General features: G+C 39.8%; 1 protein-coding gene across 2 annotated transcripts in view; it reads right to left on the bottom strand.

Annotated features, from left to right (window-relative positions):
• Positions 1–21,943, bottom strand: part of CFAP58 (cilia and flagella associated protein 58) — a 120,077-nt gene that overhangs the window by 78,580 nt on the left and 19,554 nt on the right. For both annotated transcript variants that reach the window (XM_066355077.1, XM_066355079.1), the window contains exons 6-9: positions 20,534–20,671; positions 18,675–18,834; positions 14,750–14,832; positions 9,929–10,120 (exon numbers count right to left, since the gene is read on the bottom strand). In XM_066355077.1, the coding sequence (XP_066211174.1) occupies positions 9,929–10,120; positions 14,750–14,832; positions 18,675–18,834; positions 20,534–20,671 (573 nt within the window). The remainder of the gene's footprint in view (positions 1–9,928; positions 10,121–14,749; positions 14,833–18,674; positions 18,835–20,533; positions 20,672–21,943) is intronic.

The raw sequence follows: 21,943 nt of genomic DNA on the forward strand, positions 1-21,943 counted from the left end.
CATAAAATCACAATTTTGCTTCTGCATTCTTGAAGCTGGGAGTAATGAGAACCCATCATGATACCAAGAAGATCAAAGGCATTCAACTTAAGTGAAAACCAAAAAAAAAGTATTGAAACCAAGGGAAAAGACAATTCACAAGCCATTTGGTTCTGTTTGTTGGGAACCAATTTGTTTTGACAGAAGTCATTCAAAGCAATGTCACAAAGAAGTTCCAGTCCTGAAAATTCATTACAAGTGTGGGGTGTTAAGTAGGAGCAAAACCTTCCATCAGCAAAATGTCCCCCTGTTAAAAAATGGTTTATCAGAGAATGGTTTCTCAGCTCTGGGGCTGGAGCTTAATTAATTGATTGCACTTCAGATACCTCAAACCAACTCATGAGATAAATCACACCCAAATATAGAAAGTTTTATTACAGCTGGAGAGTTGGAGCTCCCAGCATTGGTAGGCCCTCCTTGGAAAAGCTCAGAAAATGCTTACAGTGCAGTCTCAGGGCACAGTCCCCATTTATAAGCTACTCCTGCCTTCTCCTTTTCTGTTAAAACAATCTGCCAATAGAAATAAGACTGAGATTGAAATCAATAACATATGCCAGAAAGCGGCCACCTAAGTCAAAACATCATATGGATGGAGTCAGGCTAAGAAAGTAGGTTACTGAATTTGGATCCCGTTAACTTGCATTTGATGAAATATTAGTGCAATAATCGCTCAGATAAGTTTTTCTGATTCAATGTCATTGGTTTGAATGCTGACAGTGCCTTTACCTTCATCATGAAACTAGAAAACTCACTCCGAATAAAAGAACCTAGGTGCCCAGGCATGTGAAATTTTAAGTGTTGTTTTTCTTGCTTTTTTATTCTATCCTCTATCTTAAATGTATAACAGCAGATCTATATTTCTGGTTTTCAGTAACATATTACATTATATCAATATAATGAGTGATATAATGATATCTACCTCAGAGGGTCATTATGAGGATCTGAGTGAGAAAATGCATACTTATGCCACCATATAGGTGCCTCGCATATCATAATCTAATCATTTAATAAATGTTAACAGAATATCATGATAGGTTAACATTATGTCATACTGTATTATCAGTACTTAACAAATCAGTTTAATTTTTTATGGTTCAAATTCAGTTCTGCAGGAAAACAGTGATTCAAACTTCACTTCTTTTATTATAACACAAAAAGCTGCTAATTTGTGTCTGGCCCTAGAAGCTCTTCTTCAGGGTTCTAGCCTATTAAAGACACTCTGTATAAAACTTCAAATAAATATCAAAGAAACAGGAGCTTCCTTTCGTTCTGAAGTGCCCATTCAGTGAACAGTCTTTCTTTGATCTTTGGCTTTCCTCACTTACTTCTAAGTCCTTGAAAGCACATTACTATTCATTCCTTGGAACCTCTGTCTATAAGAGGTTTGCTTGGTACTCTTATAGGAAAATAAGCAGAGAGCTAAGAAACTTTTAAGTAGGGAATTCATTGTGAAAGACTGCTTTGGGGCATGTCAGGTGTCTGGGAGGCAAAGTCCAGAAGTTTAAAATTTAAATAGAATAGGAGGGATCCTAAAATGGACCAAGTACAGAATGTGGGAAATGCCCCTCAGGTTTAACCATTAACTAGAAATGGCTCTACCTAGAATTTGTAACAGTTCAGAAGCAGAGTAGATATGGTATGGCAGACCTCCATTTATAATGCCATATCTGATGCCTCTTAATTTATCCGAAGAGGGAAGTTTAGAGAGCAGCAGAAGAAAAACCATGAGGATAAAAAGTGCTGAAACACTGCAGTAGATTATTTTATGGCTCCACAAATATTCACTTCCACTCCCTGCCCCCCACCCCATGGAAGGAGTCTCATTCCCCTTGCTTTTGAGGTTAGATCTGGGCATGTGACTTGCCAGAGCCAATGGGATGTCAGAGAACATTAGGCAAGTAGAGAGCTATGAAATGTCCTTGTGCTGTTGGGTTTGTCCTTCGCATTCCTGCTTTTCTCCACGAGGATACAACAGATCCTGGAGGATGAGAAACATATAGAGCAAAACTGAACCGGAGCCCCAGCCCTGTGTCAAGCCTGAGTAAGCCCAGCCTAGATCCTCTGACCACCCGGGCAACTGTTGGTATGAGAAACAAGTGCTTCTATTGGCATGCCAGTAAGATTCGGTGGTTGTTTACTATGCATCAAGACTATAGCAAATGTTGACTGACAAACACATAAGAAAAGGTTTGGGATTCTGAGCATTCCAATTACGGCACAAAAGGGGATCTTCTTTCTCTTTTGCGAGTGCCAAGTTAAATTAATAAAATGTAATGTTGGGCTTTCAGCATCTAGATTTTACCTTTCTTTCTCTACACATACACACACAGAAGGCAAATGTTGATACTGTTTTTGTAGCCCAAAAGAAAGAAGAGACCATTCCAGAAGTCACTCACACCTAAAATAGCTGAGTATAATTCAGTAACATTGTCTATCATGTCAACATGTATCAGATTTAAAGGGAGGGCAGACCCGTGGTGATAAGCATATTATTGAAGAAGTTCCTATAGGCACCTAAAAGTACCATAAGTCTTTGACCACTTAATTCATACATCTAATTATGCTTTTCATTCATTCTTTCAGAAATATTTCAGTACATCCCTATTTAGCAAATAAGTCTGTCCTCAAGGAGCTTGTAAGTAGAGCAAGGCAGACACACAAGTATCAGTAAGTTAACACAGGAGTTCCTCACTGCCAGACAGGGGGCCAGGTACGGAGCAGTTAGAGACGACTTTCAATAAAGCTCTTTGGGAAAAGTGGGATATGATTTGGGGTCCTTGAAGGAAGGGCAAATTTTTATTAATAATTTTATTTGTTCTTTTTTGGGCGGAAGCAGGATACTAAAGTAATACATAATCATTTTAGAAAAATCTCTACATATAAGAAGCACAAAAGGGAGAAATTAAAACAATCTGTATCCGTACCACCCAGATATAACCACTATTCATATGTTGGTGTATTTCCTTTCACTCTTATTTCTATTAAAATTTTAAAAAAGCAACTAGGCTTCTGCTTTATCTTCTTGCCTAATTCTCAGAGAATACCTTCATCACTGTAGATAAAAACAACACACACACACACCTTTCTTCCTGGGCAAGTCTCTGTGACGTTCTCCTGTCACCAACTTTGCCTGGAACGTGGTCAAGCTGCATGCACAGGGATCCTATCATCTCCAGAAAATACAGTGTGTCCATAAAGTCATGATGCACTTTTGACTGGTCACAGGAAAGCAACAAAAGACGATAGAAATGTGAAATCTGCACCAAATAAAAGGAAAATCCTCCCAGTTTCTGTAGGATGATGTGGCAGCATGTGCGCATGCGCAGATGATGACATAGCACCGTGTATACAGTGGAGCAGCCCACGGCCATGCCAGTCAAGATATGGATGGTACAGAGAAAAGTTCAGTGTGTTCTGTGGCTCACTAAATTCGAATCCGTGACCAAAGTGCAACGTGAATATCGGTGTGTTTATAACGAAGCGCCACCACGTAGGAATAACATTACTCTGTGGGATAAGCAGTTGAAGGAAACCGGCAGTTTGGTGGAGAAACCCCGTTCTGGTAGGCCATCAGTCAGTGACGAGTCTGTAGAGGCTATACGGGATATCTCCCTAAGGAGCCCTAAAAAATCTGTGCGTGAGCCCACATCGAACCGCACTGAATAAGTATGAAACTGGGAGAGTTTTCCTTTTATTTGGTGCAGATTTCACATTTCGATCATCTTTTGTTTCTTTCCAGTGACCGGTCAAAAGTGCACCATGACTTTACAGACACACTGTATTTCCCCGTTCCATCTCCGATGTGGGCCTCAACTCCACTGTCAGAGACCAACTGTTGTAAACTGGTTTCTAGTCCCTGACTTCTTATCTCTCATCTTCTCTTTAATCATTTTCATCTTGAATTTTTCTCCCTCTACATTCCAGAAGTACTACTCAAGTGTGCACTCCACGGTCCATTTCCACACATCAATTCTGTTCTTCACTCACTCCAATGGGGATTTTAAATCCATCATTGTTTTCATTTTGTTTGTTTGTTTTCAGTCTCTTTACAACTGTTCCTTATTTTGTCCGTCTCTCTCTTTTTGTTTCATCTTTGCTTTACCCTGGAGGTGATGTCACCTTGGACTTGCAGCCCAGATAATAGTCCTGTGTCCTACTGGCATTACCCTGTCCTTAACAGTGACAACAAAAAGTCTAGAATCCCCATTCTGTAAGCTAGGAAACCCAACATCCCACCTAAAAAATCAAGAATGGGGGGCAGAATTATTTTTTTCCCCTATTGATTATGGCTTTAATTTCCTGTTTCCATAAAATTCTGGATCCTTCTTTGGCATCTTGTTTCTTGCATTCTGTCCCCTTTCTGGGATGTGTTTGCTACCTCACTCCCGCTCCCACCACCACCCCATGCCTGCCCCCCTCCAAAGTGCAATCCGGCCACAGCAGGGATGTATCAGACTGTCACTGAAGGTCTGAGCTACAGTGAGGAACTTAAAATCAAGTAGTGTGGGGCGTACCTCCGGGAACTCCCCACGGGTCCTCTCTTCTGGAAGAGCCCAACCTACTGCTTTCATGTGTGTGTTGTCTGCTCTCCTCTTCCATCTTTTCAAATCGCTTCCCTATTTCCTGTTCACCACATTCCCTCTCCTACCCAATCTCTGTTACTTTTTTTACTTTCCTTGGTTTTACTCTGGTTCATTGGGACTCACCTTTCAAATCAATGCAAGGATCAAGGTGTTTTGCTAAACAAACACTATTCATTATTACATTAGGGGAAACCCGACCCTAATTTTTGTATATTTATACACTTGGAGGAAGCCAAACCTTTTCTCTGCATTTGCTCTGTTAGGTTGGGGCCTTATGAAATCACCAAGCGTCAACTGTTTTTCCCCTATGAAAATGGTTATTTCAAAGGGTTCAACCTGAAGATCTTCCCTTAGAGGAATTTTCAGAGCCAGGCTTTTACCCTGGGGCCTCCAGAAGCCATTCTCTTTCTGTGGTTCAAAGGCATATTTTTCCACAGGTGCCATTAACCTGCTTTTTCCTTATTCATCTTTGAGCGGGGTAGGATTTATTGCACCCAAGGAGTAGCTCTGTTAAGGTAGGTCCAACTTTTAGTATCACAGGATGGTGCTGGAATCTACTTTCAAAGCTACAGGTGGAAAACACAGTGGTGTGCAGGGCCCCATCCACTTTCCAGTCCCTAGTACTCTTCCATTTAGGGATACTGTTGGAGGTCCAGGCCCACAGGCTTACTCTTTATCACTCTGAGCTGATGTAGCCTATGGAAAACTATCTCTTAGTGTGTGGCACTTTTAGGAGTGATTCTCTCTGCCTGCCAAATCCCTAAGCCACCATTCTCAGAGTGCACTGGGCAGCTGCCCGTTCACACTGCCTTCCCAATTGTTCTTTGGGTTTGCCGTAATGGCCTGACCAGCTGGATAGACAGCTGACCAGAGGGAATGCAGGAGTTTGCTAGCCAATACAGACACTGAGTCAGGGAAGAGGGGGTAGGAGGGTTCTGCAGGATCTTCCTAGATCTCCTTGGGTGCTCTCTTTTGTGAAGCAAATTCAAGGAACTGAGAGTTGAGGTTCAGGTAGATTTTTCTCAACTCACCTATGTTGGCTTTAAAATTCTCATCTCCTGGCCGGTTGGCTCAGCGGTAGAGCTTCGGCCTGGCGTGCGGGGGACCCGGGTTCGATTCCCGGCCAGGGCACATAGGAGAGGCGCCCATTTGCTTCTCCACCCCCCACCCCCCTCCTTCCTCTCTGTCTCTCTCTTCCCCTCCCGCAGCCGAGGCTCCATTGGAGCAAAGATGGCCCGGGCGCTGGGGATGGCTCCTTGGCCTCTGCCCCAGGCGCTAGAGTGGCTCTGGTCGCGGCAGAGCGACGTCCTGGAGGGGCAGAGCATCGCCCCCTGGTGGGCAGAGCGTCGCCCCTGGTGGGCGTGCCGGGTGGATCCCGGTCGGGCGCATGCGGGAGTCTGTCTGACTGTCTCTCCCCATTTCCAGCTTCAGAAAAATACAAAAAAACAAAAAACAAAAAACAAACAAACAAAAAAACATAACTCTGGACTATTTACCAACAATATACTTACTTACTTACTTACTTGTGTATTTATGGAACGTTTACTATGTGCCAAAGATTGTTCTAAATAATAATAATATTACCTCATTTAATCCTCACAACCACTCCAATCTATTTCCTATGCACAAAGGTATAATTGGGGTCAAACCACATATACAGTGTGGGGCAAAAGTAGGTTTAAAGTTGTGAATATGCAAAACACAGAGTTTACTCTTGTATTATTATTAATTATTTTATTATTTGCCATACAAACAACTGTAAGCCTACTTTTGCCCCACCCTGTATAATTTTGCAGTTTTTTTTATCAGATTCATATTGTGAACATGTACCCCATTTTAAAAAATGTTTTTCAAACACATGGGTTTTGTTTGCTTGTTTGTTTGTTTTATTGATTTTAGAGAGAGCGGAAGGGAGAGAGTGAGACAGAAACATCGATCCGTTCCTATAAGTTCCCTGACTGGGGATCAAACTGGTGACCTCTGCACTTCGGGACAGTGCTCTAATAAACCGAGCCAGCCAGCCCGGGGCCAAACATGTGGTTTTAATGGTACATAATTTTGTATCAAATAAATGTGGCACAATTTATCTTGAAGAATATCCTTTCATAGAAATCTTTGCATTTCTTATTTTTCATAGATTCAGTTTTTAAAGAAATTTCTGGATCTAAAGGATAAACTTGGAACAATGTATGCTCTAGATGTAGATGAAAATATCAGCTTCATGAGACTCCCCTCATACCCTGATATTATTCCTCAACTCCCTATAAATAGAATGCACAAAAGGTAACTTTCTGTTCGGAAATAAGGGCTAGGTGTGCGTGTGTGTATATATATATATATATGACAGAGAGACAGAGGAAAAAGAGACAGAAATATGAGAAGGAGCAAAAAGACATAAATGTCCTTGATAAGAAGCCCAGAGATGACACAAGTTGCTATAGCAACTGATATATGCTGTCAGAGGTTAAGAGATGGAAAAATCATAAGTGATAAGTATATTTTAAATTGTTTAAATTGTTTAGGTGAAACATTATATAATCTTTATATAATCTTGAGTAGTTAGACACCAGAAAACTTGTGAAAAACAGTTACCAGCAAAACTTGGTACTGTTATCTCTCCTTTACAAGGAAAGAGAAAAACATACCATCCTACACTAAAATCAGTGGCAGCATCCTTCTCATCACACATCATCCATCCATTTGTTTAGCAAACACTTTTTCAGTGCCTACTATTTACCAGCATGCTGGAAATGAAAAATAAATGAGATAAAATTTTTTGCTCCTAAGAGCTCACCACAAAGTGGGAAAAACAAATATGCAAATATATGCTTATACTAGAAGATGATGACTGACATTCCAGAGATATAAACAAATTCATAAAGTAGGAAGTGACTCACTTTGCCTAGGGAGTCAGAGCAGACTTGACCCCAGAGATGAACATTTGAGCTGGGTATTGAAGAATGAATGAGTTTTCCATGCAGTGAAGGAAAGAAGGACTTTCCAAGAAGAACAAAGACCTTGGACCCTGTCTTTTAAGTCAGAATATACTGATTGCTGTCTTACATGAGTGACAGGTATATACAAAAATACTGATTCACTCTACCCACCAGATAGCCAGCTGAGGTGGGACCCGGGCAGCTAGCATCTCTAGGTTGCTCCCCTCCAGCCCTTAACAGTCCCATCCTCCTTATTCCCACATGCTGTAGACCTGTTCTTTTCTACATGTGCTGTGATGCAAAAAAAATGTCAGGAAGCACTTGCCCCAGGTGGCTGAGAGGTAACAAAGGTTGGTAAGGCCAGAAATAATTATAAGACCACACTGGCCTTTTTAACAGTTAGCTCTGATCATGTGGTGGCAGTCAGGAATGGAGAGAGACTGATTTTCAGAAAGGAGCAGTAGCAGGCTGCAACAGATTATATGTTCACATATCTTCACTGTCTCACCCAGTAGTTCCCTCTTTTAGGATGATCTCACTCCTGTCCAGGGAGTATGACCAAGCTTCCCCATGTGATTTTCTTTGGCCAGTGGAGGATGAGTGGCAGGCCCTGAGCCCTTCCCTTGCCAGCAGAAGCTCTGAAAGCATCATGGAGGTCCACTGTTACGTGGCTTCCCTCTGAAGAGGCCAGCACATCCCAACAGGATCAGACTGGAGTGAAGAGGACATGAAGCAGGGCTGCAGCTGACCCTCAAAGGTCATCCTTGTGAGCCAAAATAGATCTGTGGTGCTATAACCCACTGAGATTTGAGGGTTATTTGTTACAGCTTTAGCTGACTGATACAGAGGCTAATGGACTAGCCCAAGCTAGAGAATACAAATGCCTGAACTGGCAACTAGTCCTCTTAGAGTCAGCAAATCTATCAAGGGAACTTTTAGATGATTAAGTCAGAGTGGAATATGCTGAATTCCAATGGCTCCCAATTGGGGGTATGAAATTGACTTGGAGTTAGAGCAGTGGTAGTCAACCTGGTCCCTACCGCGCACTAGTGGACGTTCCAACTTTCATGGTGGGTGGTAACGGAGCAACCAAAGTATAAATAAAAAGATAGATTTAGCTATAGTAAGTTGTTTCATAAAGATTTATTCTGCCAAACTTAGCGAAAATCTGACATAAAGTACTTGGTAAGTAATTATTATTATAAATATATGCTTTAACTTGCTATAACTCTACTTTATAAATTTTATAAAGTGAAGCTACTTCCCTACTTTATAAATCACCATTACTGTGGAACCGGTGGGTGGTTAGAAAGTTTTACTGCTAACAGAGATACAGAAGTGGGCGGTAGGTATAAAAAGGTTGGCTACCCCTGAGTTAGACGGACCATAGGCATTTGTGTTTCTCTAAACTTATATTTTGCAAATACCTGCTCAGCATGTATTTAGCCTAAATGGTATGAAGCTATAAAGCTTGTTTCCCACTTCCTTTATGTTTATAACTCAAATGTTGGCTGTCCCCCTAGAAAGTCCACTCCAAAAACAAACAAACAAAGCAAAACTTAAACATACAAGAGCATCAGTAAACACTGTGGAATTTACTGCAGGTTTCACTGAGGAGATGGAAGACAGGGCTATGCAATCATAACAGAAAATACATTGCTGGGGATGTGGGGGTCTCATTAAATGAGTCTTTTCACCAAAACTCTTCTCAGCCTCACAGCTAAAAACTTTTCTTCCTACCCCAGCCTCCCCCACCCTGAAACCACTGTTCATTGCCATCTGTGTACGCACCAAAAACAATACTAGTTTAATCACTCATGCTTAAGGCCAGCAGTGTTTTGAGACAGCTGGTTTAAGTAAAATCCAAATCCCTGCAGTCATTCTTTAAAATACTGCCCGAGCCTTTTCCCCTATAAGCAGTTTTTGAGAAGGAGAGTCTGAAACTCAGCTACGCAGCAGGAGGATTTCCATCACTGGTGAAACTTTAGGTTCACCATAATTATAAAATAAAAATGCTCTTTGAATGTGTTACACACTTGGTTGATGACAGTATTTACTTGCCTCTTAGTGTGAGGTCATTCAATTAGACGCTTTTCTCAGTAGGGCAACGGGGAAGATGGAGAACCCAGAAATTAGGATAGGTTCCGGAAAGGGGAAACTGAGATCACCGAACATTAACCTTGCCCATTTCATTCTTCAGCCTAGGATCAGCTCTGGGACAGCTCTTAAACAGGCAACACCATTCCTCTTAAATTATGCAAACCACAGGCTGAAATCTGAATAAGTCATCTTTGCAACAATGTGACCATCAGAAATGTGACAATAAGAAAGGATACGCTCCCTCACCCGCATCAACAAGGAGTGGCTTACCTTTTGGGTAAGGTCACTGGCTTCATTGATGTACCGATCTCTGTCCTTTTCCAGTTGGAAGATGATCTTTCTCTGCTTCTGAGCCTCCTCTTTGTAGTTATGGATTTCTTCTTCCAGGCTCCTTTTGGATTGTTCATGGAGCTTTACTAGGTCTATCTGTTTCTGGGTTGTGTGTATTGCTTTCAGCATATTCTAAAAACAAGGGCAATAGAGCATCGCCATTACTCAAAACATTTGGGAATTTGGGGTTAAATTTGTCCCCTGCCTCAACCCTAAAATAATTTGATGCATTGTTTTTGAGATGAGTCAAGACCACTATATTCTCTATAGCTTATCAAGAGTGTGTTGTGTTAATTTTGCACAAGAAACTCTAAACTCATATAAATGCACTGAGTCACCACACATCTCTAGGAAGTAGACACTATGTTGCTCCCAGGAAACAGACTGAGAAGTTAAGCTACTTGCCTACAAGTTCATACAATAAGGGAATGAATGGCAGAGCCAGAATCTGAATCGAGGGCTGGCTGACCCCAAAGTCAACCTCCATTCCAGCTCTAGTCTTTTTCTTATGAGCTTAGAACTGAACCTAATCATGTAACAGAATTTTGACTACAAAATAAAATAAAATCAGTTCATTAAAAATGAAGATACCTAGAGTTAACATATAATCCAACAATTTCATCCCTGGGTATACAGCTAAAAGAATCTAAAACAGGTGTTCAAACAAAATACTGTACATGAATAGTAGCACTATTCACAAAAGCCCAAAGACAGAAACAACCCAAATGTCCATCAACTGATGAAGAGATCATGGAAATGTGATATATCTATACAGTGGAATATTATTCGGCCATAAAAAGGAATACACTATTGATACACAACATGATAGAAGATTAGAAAAATAATGCTGAGTGAAAGATGTCAGATATGAAAGGTCATATGTAAATTATTCCATTTATATAAGTATTCAGAATAGTCAAATCCATAGAATTAGAAAGTAAATTAGTAGTTCCCAGGGGTGGGAGGAGGGGGGAGTGAGGGATAACTGCTTAACAAAAACGAGGGCTCCTTTTGGGGTAACGAGAATATTCTGGAACTAGATAGTGGTGATGGTTGTACATACTGTTAATGTACTAAACGTCACTAATGGTAATTTTTGTCTTATGTGTATTTTAACACAATAAAATAATAATTCACCTAATTTTTTAATGCAGATGCCTATATCTCAACTTGAGAGATTCTAATTAGATCTGGGGTGGTACGCAGGCACCTGCATTTAGACAGACAGGGCACAATCAGAATGGTATGGCCATAGATGGCACCTACAGTTAAAAAAACAAAACTGCTCTGGTGATTTCTGATGCTGAAATGGAAAGCCCTTGCATTGGCTGCCCAAGGAGCCAGGTTGCTCCTCGAAACACAGAGTTAATAGCACTGCCGGTCTGGGCGCCATGCTCATGCAACAGAGTCTGCTCCGCTGGCCATAGCTGAAGGGGCCAAATGTCACTTCTTGGCAACTTTTGAAATTGGGCTTTTCAATTTTTGCAACTCAGTAGAAGATATAAATTTGGGAACTACTGATGATAGCCAATTTTCTGCCCCATGAATTGGGAAACAGAGCAAGACAATCTTCACTGAAGGAGAGGAATACAGCAAAAACTCAGCCAAAGTCTAGTGGTAGAGAGAGAGAGGCTAGTGGTATCCCCTGAATGCCAGGCCAAGATCCTATCAGTTCTGGGATCCCATGAGACACCTCGTAGTCCCTCCTCAACCTCTAACAATCAGACCTGCAGGCAGTCTGAAAACCACTGAAATATAAACAGGCAAAATAACCGCGTGAAACCTGGCTTACGTGACAATGTAGAAAACAGAAAAGGTCAATTTGGATTTCAAGTATTGAGTTAAACATTTGCTCTGTAAAAGACAAAACCATTTCAGTCTGACACAGAAAGAACCAAAATATATTAACATTGCTTCTATCAAAAGTATGTCACTCATTCATTCAAAGAAGGTGGCATTTCATGTCAGTGGGGAAAGAATGTATTATCAATAAAAGTTGATTGCATACCTGCAGAGGGTTGGGCCGTGTGCTTCGTAGGCACTAAAGATACAGTGGCCAGAAAATAAATGAATGGGACTACATCAGACTAAGAATTTTTTGCTCAGCAAGAGAAACTGACAACAAAATAAACAGACAGCCAACAAAATGGGAAATGATATTTTCAAACAACAGCTCAGATAAGGGCCTAATATTCAAAATACACAAAGAACTCATAAAACTCAACAACAAACAAACAAACAATCCAATTTAAAAAATGGGAAGAGGACATGAACAGACACTTCTCCCAGGAAGAAATACAAATGGCCAACAGATATATGAAAAGATGCTCATCTTTATTAGTTATTAGAGAAATGCAAATCAAAACTGCAATGAGATACCACTCACACCTGTTAGATTAGCTATTATTAACAAGAAAGGTAATAACAAGTATTGGAGAGGCTGTGGAGAAAAAGAAACCCTCATTCACTGTTGGTGGGAATGTAAAGTAGTACAACCATTATGTTAGAAAGTATGGTGGTTCCTCAAAAAACTGAAAATAAAACTACCTTATGACCCAGCAATCCCTCTACTGGGTATATACCCCAAAAACTCAGAGACATTGATACGTAAAGACACATGCAGCCCCATGTTCATTGCAGCATTGTTCACAGTGGCCAAGACATGGAAACAACCAAAAAGCCCTTCAATAGAAGACTGAATAAAGAAGAAGTGGCACATATACACTATGGAATACTACTCAGCCATAAGAAATGATGACATTGGATCATTTACAACAAAATGGTGGGATCTTGATAACATTATACAGAGTGAAATAAGTAAATCAGAAAAAAACCAAGAACTGCATTATTCCATACGTAGGTGGGACATAAAAACGAGACTAAGAGACATTGACAAGAGTGTGGTGGTTATGGGAGGGGGGGAGGGAGAAGGAAAGGAGGAGGGGGAGGAGCACAAAGAAAACTAGATAGAAGGTGACAGAGGACAATCTGACTTTGGGTGATGGGGATGCAACATAATTGATTGAAAAGATAACCTGGAAATGTTTTCTTTGAACATGTGTACCCTGATTTATTGATGTCGCCCTAGTAAAATTAATAAAAAAAATTTTAAAAATAAAAGAAAAGATACAGTGGCCAGAAAAGAAAAAAAGTATACCCTGCCCTAAGAGAGAAGTTGATATTAGTAAAATCAAAGAAATAAATGTAAAATGAATGTTCTGCTACATGTCCTATCATGGCAGAAAATCTATTGGTTGTTTACCACTGTATATAAAATATCAATGGACTAAAACATTGTATGTGTTAAAAGTAAATTAAAAATCTAAATCCAATAATACTGAATTACATGTACAAATTTACAGAACAAAGGAGCAGTTTCCAGAGTTATTAAAAAAGATTCAACGATTTTCCTAAGGAGTGTTCTGCACGTAATAATATCTAATCTATTTCCTGAGATTCCCTAATAGTCTACTCGAAGCCAAAGGGTACTCTATTTTGTTAACATTTGTTCAATTCTGGGAAACCTAACAAATCATGAAAAGTCAGAAGGAACAAATACAGGCTGTCTCTACTGGGACGAGATGAAGCTGTCTTGGCAAAAAGCCATCAGGCTATCTCTTAGGAAGCAGGCTCTCTGCTCTACACCTGGCCAATCACTTCTTCCTCCCTGAAAAACAAGTTGGGTTTTTGTTGCTTTTTTTTTTAGTGAGAGACAGATAGACAGGGACAGACAGACAGAAAGGGAGAGAGATGAGAAGCATGAACTCATATTTGTGGCACCTTAGTTGTTCATGGATTGCTTTCTCATTTATACCTTGATGGGGGGGGGCTCCAACTGAGCAAGTGACCCCCTTTGCTCAAGCCAGCAACCTTGGGCTCAAGCCAATGACCTTTGGGATCAAGGCAGAGACCATGGGGTCATGTCTATGATCCCACGCTCAAGCTGGTGACCTCGGGGTTTCAACCCTGGGTCCTCAGCGACCCAGGCCAACGCTCTATCCACGGTGCTACCACCTGGTCAGGCTGCAGGCAATCCTTGAGTAGGAAAGTTTATACTATATCCTTGAAAGTAGTTAATCTCTTAAGAGTGACTGTTAATAGAATGAATCCTTTGGAAGGGGCAAGAAGAGGAAAGAGGTGGGAGTGGGGGGGGGGGGTTCTTGCCTTGAATGAAGGGGCTCCCACAGCCCCTTGGCTTTGGACCATATTGAGCTCAAAGCCTAGGAGAAATAAGGGCTGAAAATAAAGCCCAAAACATACAACAGTCCTGAAAAGATGGACGCAAAGTTTAGAGGCTCTTTAGATCACCAACCAGTCACCCTATACCCAACACCTCCCAGTTAAAATTTTATTAGCAGTCAGCTGTATTTTCTAGATTAGCAAAAGTTTCAGATTATAGATATCGATTCAGACATTTTGATTAGCTTTGGCAGTTTCAAATGCCAAATAACACATCAGCAGTAAAAAACAAAAAATAAATCAAAAATAGAATCCACAAAACATTCTGAAATCCCTGCCTAGTTTACATGATAATTATAATTCTCCCACGTACCTCTGTGCTTCCAGGTAATAATGCATTTCAGTTCAGATAGTGAAAGCTGGATTGCAGACAGCTGCTTAGAGGAAAATTGAGCACTATTATTTATTCTAATCTACTTTTGTTTGCCTCGAAGTTTCCTTTCCCCATAGAACCTGCTACAGGCAGATATTCTAGCACTAAAGAAAGACATTTATTTACCAGCGTCACTGTAACAATCTCACCTTATTTAACATGTCCCTTTCTCTCATAAGCTCGTCCATGGCTTTTTTATCGAGTTCTGCTTGTTTCTTTGAAACTTCCACCTCTAAATCACCAGGGAGAAAAAGAATAATAAAAACGGACTCAAGCTAAAAAAAAAAAGAATCTGCCAAAGCCAGTGATACACAAACTGTTGTACATGTTCACCTTTAGCTATAAAACTAGTTTATTAACTATCATGCAATCTTCACTGTAACTGAGCTAGATCTGCCTGTCTCACTAAACAGATGGAAACTGCGGCACAGAGTGATTAAGCCACAAGCCAAGGGTCTCCAGCCAAGAGGTGACTGACAGCACGGAGATTGGGAGCACAGATTCTCTGACTCCAAAATGTTCTTACTCTTTTTAAATCTTTTTTATTATACAAGTAATTAGAAACATGGAGAGAAATTAGAAATAAAAATAAGCAAAAAGAAAATATTTAAATCAACCACAATCTGGACATGTCTCTTACCAGATATTTTTCCTATATAAATTATGTGTATAATTTATGCATTCATACATATATGTATATGCCCAAAGCAAATCATACTACATATATTGTTTCATAACTTGCTTTTACAATTAACGACCATAAAATAAATGCCGCTCAATATTATGAATGTGCATCTACAGCAGAGTTTTTAATTACTGCATATTTCACTATTTGAAAATGTATAATTTATTTAGCCCCCTTCTTAACATTTAAGTTGCTTTCATTTTATTTACTGATTTGTAATTATAAACAATGATCCTGTAAAAGCTCTTGTTCTTGTTCATTTACTTTAGAAGCAGAAATCCTGAATCAAGGGGAATTTAAAAACAAAAAAAAAAAGACATTTTTCTCTTACTGTCAAATTTCTCTCCAGAAAAATGAATAGCAGTTTAATTCCGCACCCAAACCCCCACTGGGTATTACGATTCTCTCTCAACTTTGACAATCTGATAGATTATTAAAACCAATATGCCCGTATTTAATTTACATTTCTTTGATTAGTAGTAAAGTTGCCTTTTTCTGTTTTTCAAACTGCCTGCACTTCCCCTTTACCCGTTTTCTTCATGAATTGTTTATCTTCTGTGAATTTTTAAGAACTCTTTATGTATAATAAAGACACTAACTCTTTGACTAACAATATTTTGATCAATTTGCCTTTTTATACAGTCTTTGGTACATTAAAAAAATTAGCTTTTATTTTACTAAATCTCTCAATCTTGGCTTTATGGCTTCTATATTTGGTGTTAACTTTTTCCCCAAAAAAGTAGCTTATTGTTACACTATCATTTTTTTTTTTTAAGAACCAGCCCATACTGCATACTTGTATGAAACAACACCTTTATCTTAAATGATAATCTTGGGTCTTTCTTGGCCTTTCCAATCTTTTCCATTGATCTGTTTATTTAGACATCTTCACTATACTATTTAATTATTGAAGCTTTATAACACACTTAAACACCTGGGGAGGCAAACGCTCCCTCATCATTCTTCCTGAATTTTATGGCTATTGTCACATATTTGTTCTTTTAGAGAACTCTAAAATCAGTTTTCAAGTCTGAGCAATATAACTCACTGAAGTTTTTATGGGAAATATTAAATGTATAGATTAATTTAGACAGATTTATATCATCATTATATTAAGTTTTCCCATCCAGGAACTTGGGTTAGCTCTCCATTTCTCAAGTCTTCCTTTACACCCCTCCACAGAATTCTGTAACGCTTCTAATATATAGGTCGTGCAGGTATCTTGGTAACTTTATTCATAGATATTTTATTACTCTAGCTGCTATTGTGAAAGGGGGAATTTCCATCATATATTCTGATTCTTTGTATGAAAGAAATCTATTGATATCCATATATTTATTTTATCACCTGCCAACCTATTGAACTCTCGTTAGTTCTCGCAGTTCTTCAGTTCATTTCTTGGGTTTTGTAGTAGAAAAAAACATATGGAAGACTCATCCTCCTAACCATTACATCTAAGGCCGCTCTTTGATCCGGCAGATCAAAAAGAAGAGGTCCCTAAAAGAAATAATGGTTAACAGTATCTATAAAGTAACAAGAAGAGTGTGATGACCTCTTGTAAACATGATTTCAGGATGAAGGATTAGGTTCAACACTGAATATGTAACTTTTTTTCAAAGCTTAGAACTGCTGCAAGCAAAAATACAAAAATTTAAATATGGAAGTGTTTTGAAAGTCACTAAGCCTGATACAAAACAAGCTCTAGGGGTTCCATTTTCCTTCCCATCTGCCACTATCGACATGAGATCATAACCTCGTGCTAGATCGTGAGCAGGCTGAGTGCAGGGACCTCCATGCACCCAGTGCCTAGCATAGTGCCTGCAACATAGCAGACACTCAGTTTATTGAATGAAAGAATAAGTGAATGGAGAAACTGTCAAGACAAAAGATTTTTCCCTGATTTCTTAGAAGGAAAAAGAGCTGCACTTCTCAAGGGTTTACATAACGGATGTTTCCAGTAATCTTCTCTGGAGATTTAGATTTTGCCTAAACGTATGTTTTCATGCTTTGCTGTATGTCCTCTCATTCAGCGATTTACAACTCACAGCAGCCCGCAGTGAGTGAATGTAGCATTCCTGCCTCCCTTATTCTGGTGCAGTCAGAATTCAAACTGACCCCGTCTCCAAGTCCGGAGCTTTTTCTGACACAACAAATTTAACTAGTGTACCCTATTTTCAGTTATATTTTTTTCAGAATGAGATGGGAGTCTGAGTTATTACTTATATAAACAGTGATCTATGTGGATGACGTTTAGTAAGCATGTACTGTGTGCTAGACGGGCACTTGTCCCCACGTGTTCATTTCATTCACCAATGCTATATAATATGGTGGGATCTGAACCCAGGAAGACACAACTCCAGAGTGTGTATCCTTAGTGATTTTTCTATACCACACGGCCTTCTGTGGCACTTAAATTTTTCCTCCACCAATCAGTGGGAGAGCCAGTAGAATAAGCATTTGTCATATGGTAAAATACTAATAGAGAAAAGAAATTAGAAGCCATTTGTTTTGGTCCTACTGATCCTTGGTACAACATTGCCTCAAATACTGTTAGTGGAGGACATTCATCTGAATTTATCCTCTGTCTTCTGGGGGGAAAGGGGCTAACGCGAAAGGCCATGTAGAACCCGGGCCTAACACAATAGATGTTGTTTACTCCAGTGACAAACACTGAGCACTACTTCGAGCTGAATTTACAGTGTGCCATAATAGTCTGTTAAAGAATTCTTTTCAGGTATTCAAAATGATGTCTGCTGCATATAGCCCACCCACCTGTTGGGGACCAAATAAATAAACAGGGTATTTTTGCAATCTGGACAGAGGTGCTGGACCCAAACCCCACCTTATTTGCCTAGTGAACAAAGAGCTACACCTGATTCTCATTTGTCTCACCCATGTTCTCCGCAGAAGGCTGGAAGCTAGTTTCTTATTAGTGTAAAGTAGATTTGGATGGTATGGTGGGGATTGTCTTTGAGTTGCCTTGGAAACTTAATTGAATTGCTGATGGACCACAGTTTTTCTATGAATAAAAGTGGATGTGTTTCTGGGAGCAGGTACGTTATGGGCTAAGGAACAGTAGAGACTGTTTGCCGTGGCGTCCTCCTGAACCCGTGTGTGTGTGTGTGTGTGTGTGTGTGTGTGTGTGTGTGTGTGTGTCTTTAAGTCCCTATCTATCATTTATTTCAATTCCATACCTTTTCACGTTCGAAGACCCCATAATAGACTCGTCGTGGCTGGACTGCGACACCCACCAGCTTGAATGTTGTTGTACTGATGTCATTTGGCATGGCTTGCGTTTGTATACACAGAGCCTCTGCCAAATGACGTTAGTCACCAATGAAATGCTTATAAACGACTTTTTTTAAAGCACAGAAGGATTCTCGGTTCACCTCTCTCTAATGCCATGATCTGATTTTTTAGCGTGTCCTTCTGCTGCTCCACTTCTGCCTTTTGCTCTTCAATCTGGTGCAATTTCCTGTGGGCTTGCTCTCTGACTTTGTTGAGTTTCCCCATGTCAGTGTGCATCTGATGAAGTTCTTCCTCTTTGGCCTGTAATTAGTGAGAGAGAATGAACCAGGGATACTCAGTAAATAACAGGTCGGTGAAAGGATAATCGTAAACTCAGAACCAATGAAAAGAAATTCATCCTGTGTCAGTATGAAGTTGTTCTATTGAATTAAATCAAAACACACACAGTTTGGTTTTGAGGGAAACTGAGAAACTCTATTCCCTGAATAAAATATGTGGCTGTATAAACTAAAAATAATGAAAAGACTGGTTAAACCTGATGTCTCAAGGCCCCACTAAATGTTGAATCAAATAAGAATGCTGAGTTGCATGTATCGTGAATGTATGAATTTTGTGTACAGATGCTATATTTGATTAGCAGTTTTCACAGATTCACAAAGTAATCTCTTTCAGAAGGTTACTAACATGCCATAAAATATTCAAGTACGCTTTTGTACCCACATGGCCACTGTAGTGTGATCACATACGTGAGAGAAGGGGTCCTCCTTCCTTGGAGTATGTCAGCCCATGTGTATGCAGGCAACATTAATAGGGAAGCAGTCTATAAAATGCCAAACGGTATCAAGACAATAATTCTAGCAGAGGAAAGCTAGAATTATTTCATCTGTACCTTCAAGTTTTATGAATTTTTTAAAATTCAAATGGAACTCATTTTTCAAAAATTTCCATCCTTAGATAGAAATTACTAGAAAAGCAACCAGTGACCCTTCTGCAAATAAAGGTTAATAATCACCCTCTGCTCTTGAAGATGAAGAGACTGAACTTAGCTGGGCATGGTATCCTCAGATTATTGTTAGAAGCAGAATCTCATTGGTTCAGGATCCAGTAACAAAAATCTGTCATCTTTTAAGGTGCCCCAGTCGTGTTATCAGAGGAGTGAATTAATGGCATAAGTACTTTTACTTTAATTTCACCTTAGGGGCTAATATATTATTTTGTGTTAAGTAGTCATTTAATTTCTGCCTCAACTCACAGCATTCTCATAAAGAATAGTTCTGAGTTAAACCATTCTGAACTGCTTTAAATGTTCCACAGCCTCAGGTCCTACAGGGTCCAAATTAATTGACCTAAAACCCCTTTTGATTAGAATAAGATGTTATAATCCAATAATTATTATTCTAAACCCCATTATTAGACTTCAGAAAAATCCTGGAGACCTCTGAGACTACATGCAAAACAAGATCCAAGAAGTGCAATGAGTGTGTGTGCATGTGTGTGAGCGTGCACACTTCATTAGATTCTCAAAAGGATTTGTGATGTAAAAACCATATGATTCACTAGTGGAAATCATGCTTCTACAATCCTGGAAGGAAAACCCAATAGAACTAGTCCATCCCCAACCCCGCCCACTCCACCTTCTCCATATAAGTAATAAAATGTAATCTGATTTCTGGGCTACTTGCTTGTGTAAATGGTTTCTAGCTCTGGGCAACTGGTGACTTGAAAGGCTAAGTTACAGAGATGAACATCGGAGCTTGCTTTGGAAATCATTTGCATAATCATATGGTCAATAATCAGGTTTGCAATTTTATAAGAAAAAATGGAAGTTATCACTCTGTCTGCTTCCAGGCATAAAGCAACCATGGTAGACTTGCGCCTGTCTGTTGCATCAAGGCTAATTCAGGTTCTAGAAGCAAGGGCTCCAGCCACCCGGCAAACCCATGTTAATAGGGAATGAGGGAGGGCGTGCTAGGCAACACATGTGTCACTTGGTGGTTACTTTGAGCTCCAATGCCTTCTGCTGGTTTTCCTGGGATAGCTGCTCGCAAATCAAACTGTGTTGTTCATTCTCTTGCTGAAGTTTAGAATTTCTCATCTGAAACTGCTCCAGTTCCTTTGCAGCTCTCTCGTTCAATATCTGAAAGAGGCAGAACGACTGGTTAATGCTCCTTAATCTGATTACAGTATCTATGTATCCACACAAGAGGCCCAGCAAACCTCCTGGGACAATCACAGCAGCCACACTTCTTTTGTCTTTATCCCCAGCAGAAACATGAACACACTCAAATATGATGAATGTTAAATGGCTGAGGGAAATGACACCTTATAATGAAAAACACAGAGAGGATCGTTTTTTTTTCTGAGAGCCTTGGGAAGTTTTGTTCACAGGTGGTGGATAAATATTTTAATACCTGTTTGCCATTTGGCAGGCTTTGCATATACAACAATTGCTATAATCATTGAAAATGAGCTAGAGAGTCAAATGAGTTTTATCTGCTGTGGGGCTCAGAAGCTACATCTTCAGAAGTAAATCCAGCATTAACATGCCTCCTACATTTTCCAGAACAGAACCATTCACTAACACCAACGCAGAGACAATTCTTCCTTAATCCAACTTAAGTCAAAGCTGTGGAAAGGCAGTGGAATGACTTCCATCTGCCTGACTTTAGTGTCAGCTGGATTTTCCTCTTCCTTACCTTGACTACAGGTTTTATAAAAACAGAAGATTAGAGATTAGGGAGCCATTTCTATTGGAAGAAAATTGGGGAAATGGAAGGATATCAAATGGGCTGAGAGAAAGAGGGAGAGAAGCTAGGCACATACATAGCTAACCCTTGAACATGAGGGTTAGGGGTGCCCTCTCCTGCACAGTCAAAAATCTACATATAACTTTGGATTCCCCCCAAACTTAACCGCAGTCATCCCTCAGTATCCACAGGGGATTGGTTTCAGGACCCCTCGGATAACAACATCCGTGGATGCTCAAGTCCCCTATATGAAGTCAGCCCTCCACAACTGTGGGTTCCCGGCTGCAGATTCCTATTTTTGATCCATGGTTTGTTGAATCTGCATATGTGAAACCAACAGATAAGTAGGTCAACTGTATATTTAGTGAAAAACACCTGCATCTAAGTGGGTCCGTGCAGTACAAACCCATTCAGTTCAAGGGTCAGGGTAACCTTCATGTAAGCAAGAGTTAAACATAAAAAGAATTCATCCAATTTCCCATCACTAGGGACTAAATAACATATAGCTGGCTATGCTAAAAATGAAATTGTTTTACATGAGTCCTGGATATTGCTAAATAAAGCACTATAGTTTCATCATGATGTCCAAATACTTTCAGATTTCATGCTCAAACACTCTCACATTGTATAGTATCTATTTTATTTCTGGTTCTATATAAAAT

This window comes from Saccopteryx leptura, chromosome 13 (assembly GCF_036850995.1).
Source record: "Saccopteryx leptura isolate mSacLep1 chromosome 13, mSacLep1_pri_phased_curated, whole genome shotgun sequence".
Classification (NCBI taxonomy): Eukaryota; Metazoa; Chordata; class Mammalia; order Chiroptera; family Emballonuridae; genus Saccopteryx; species Saccopteryx leptura.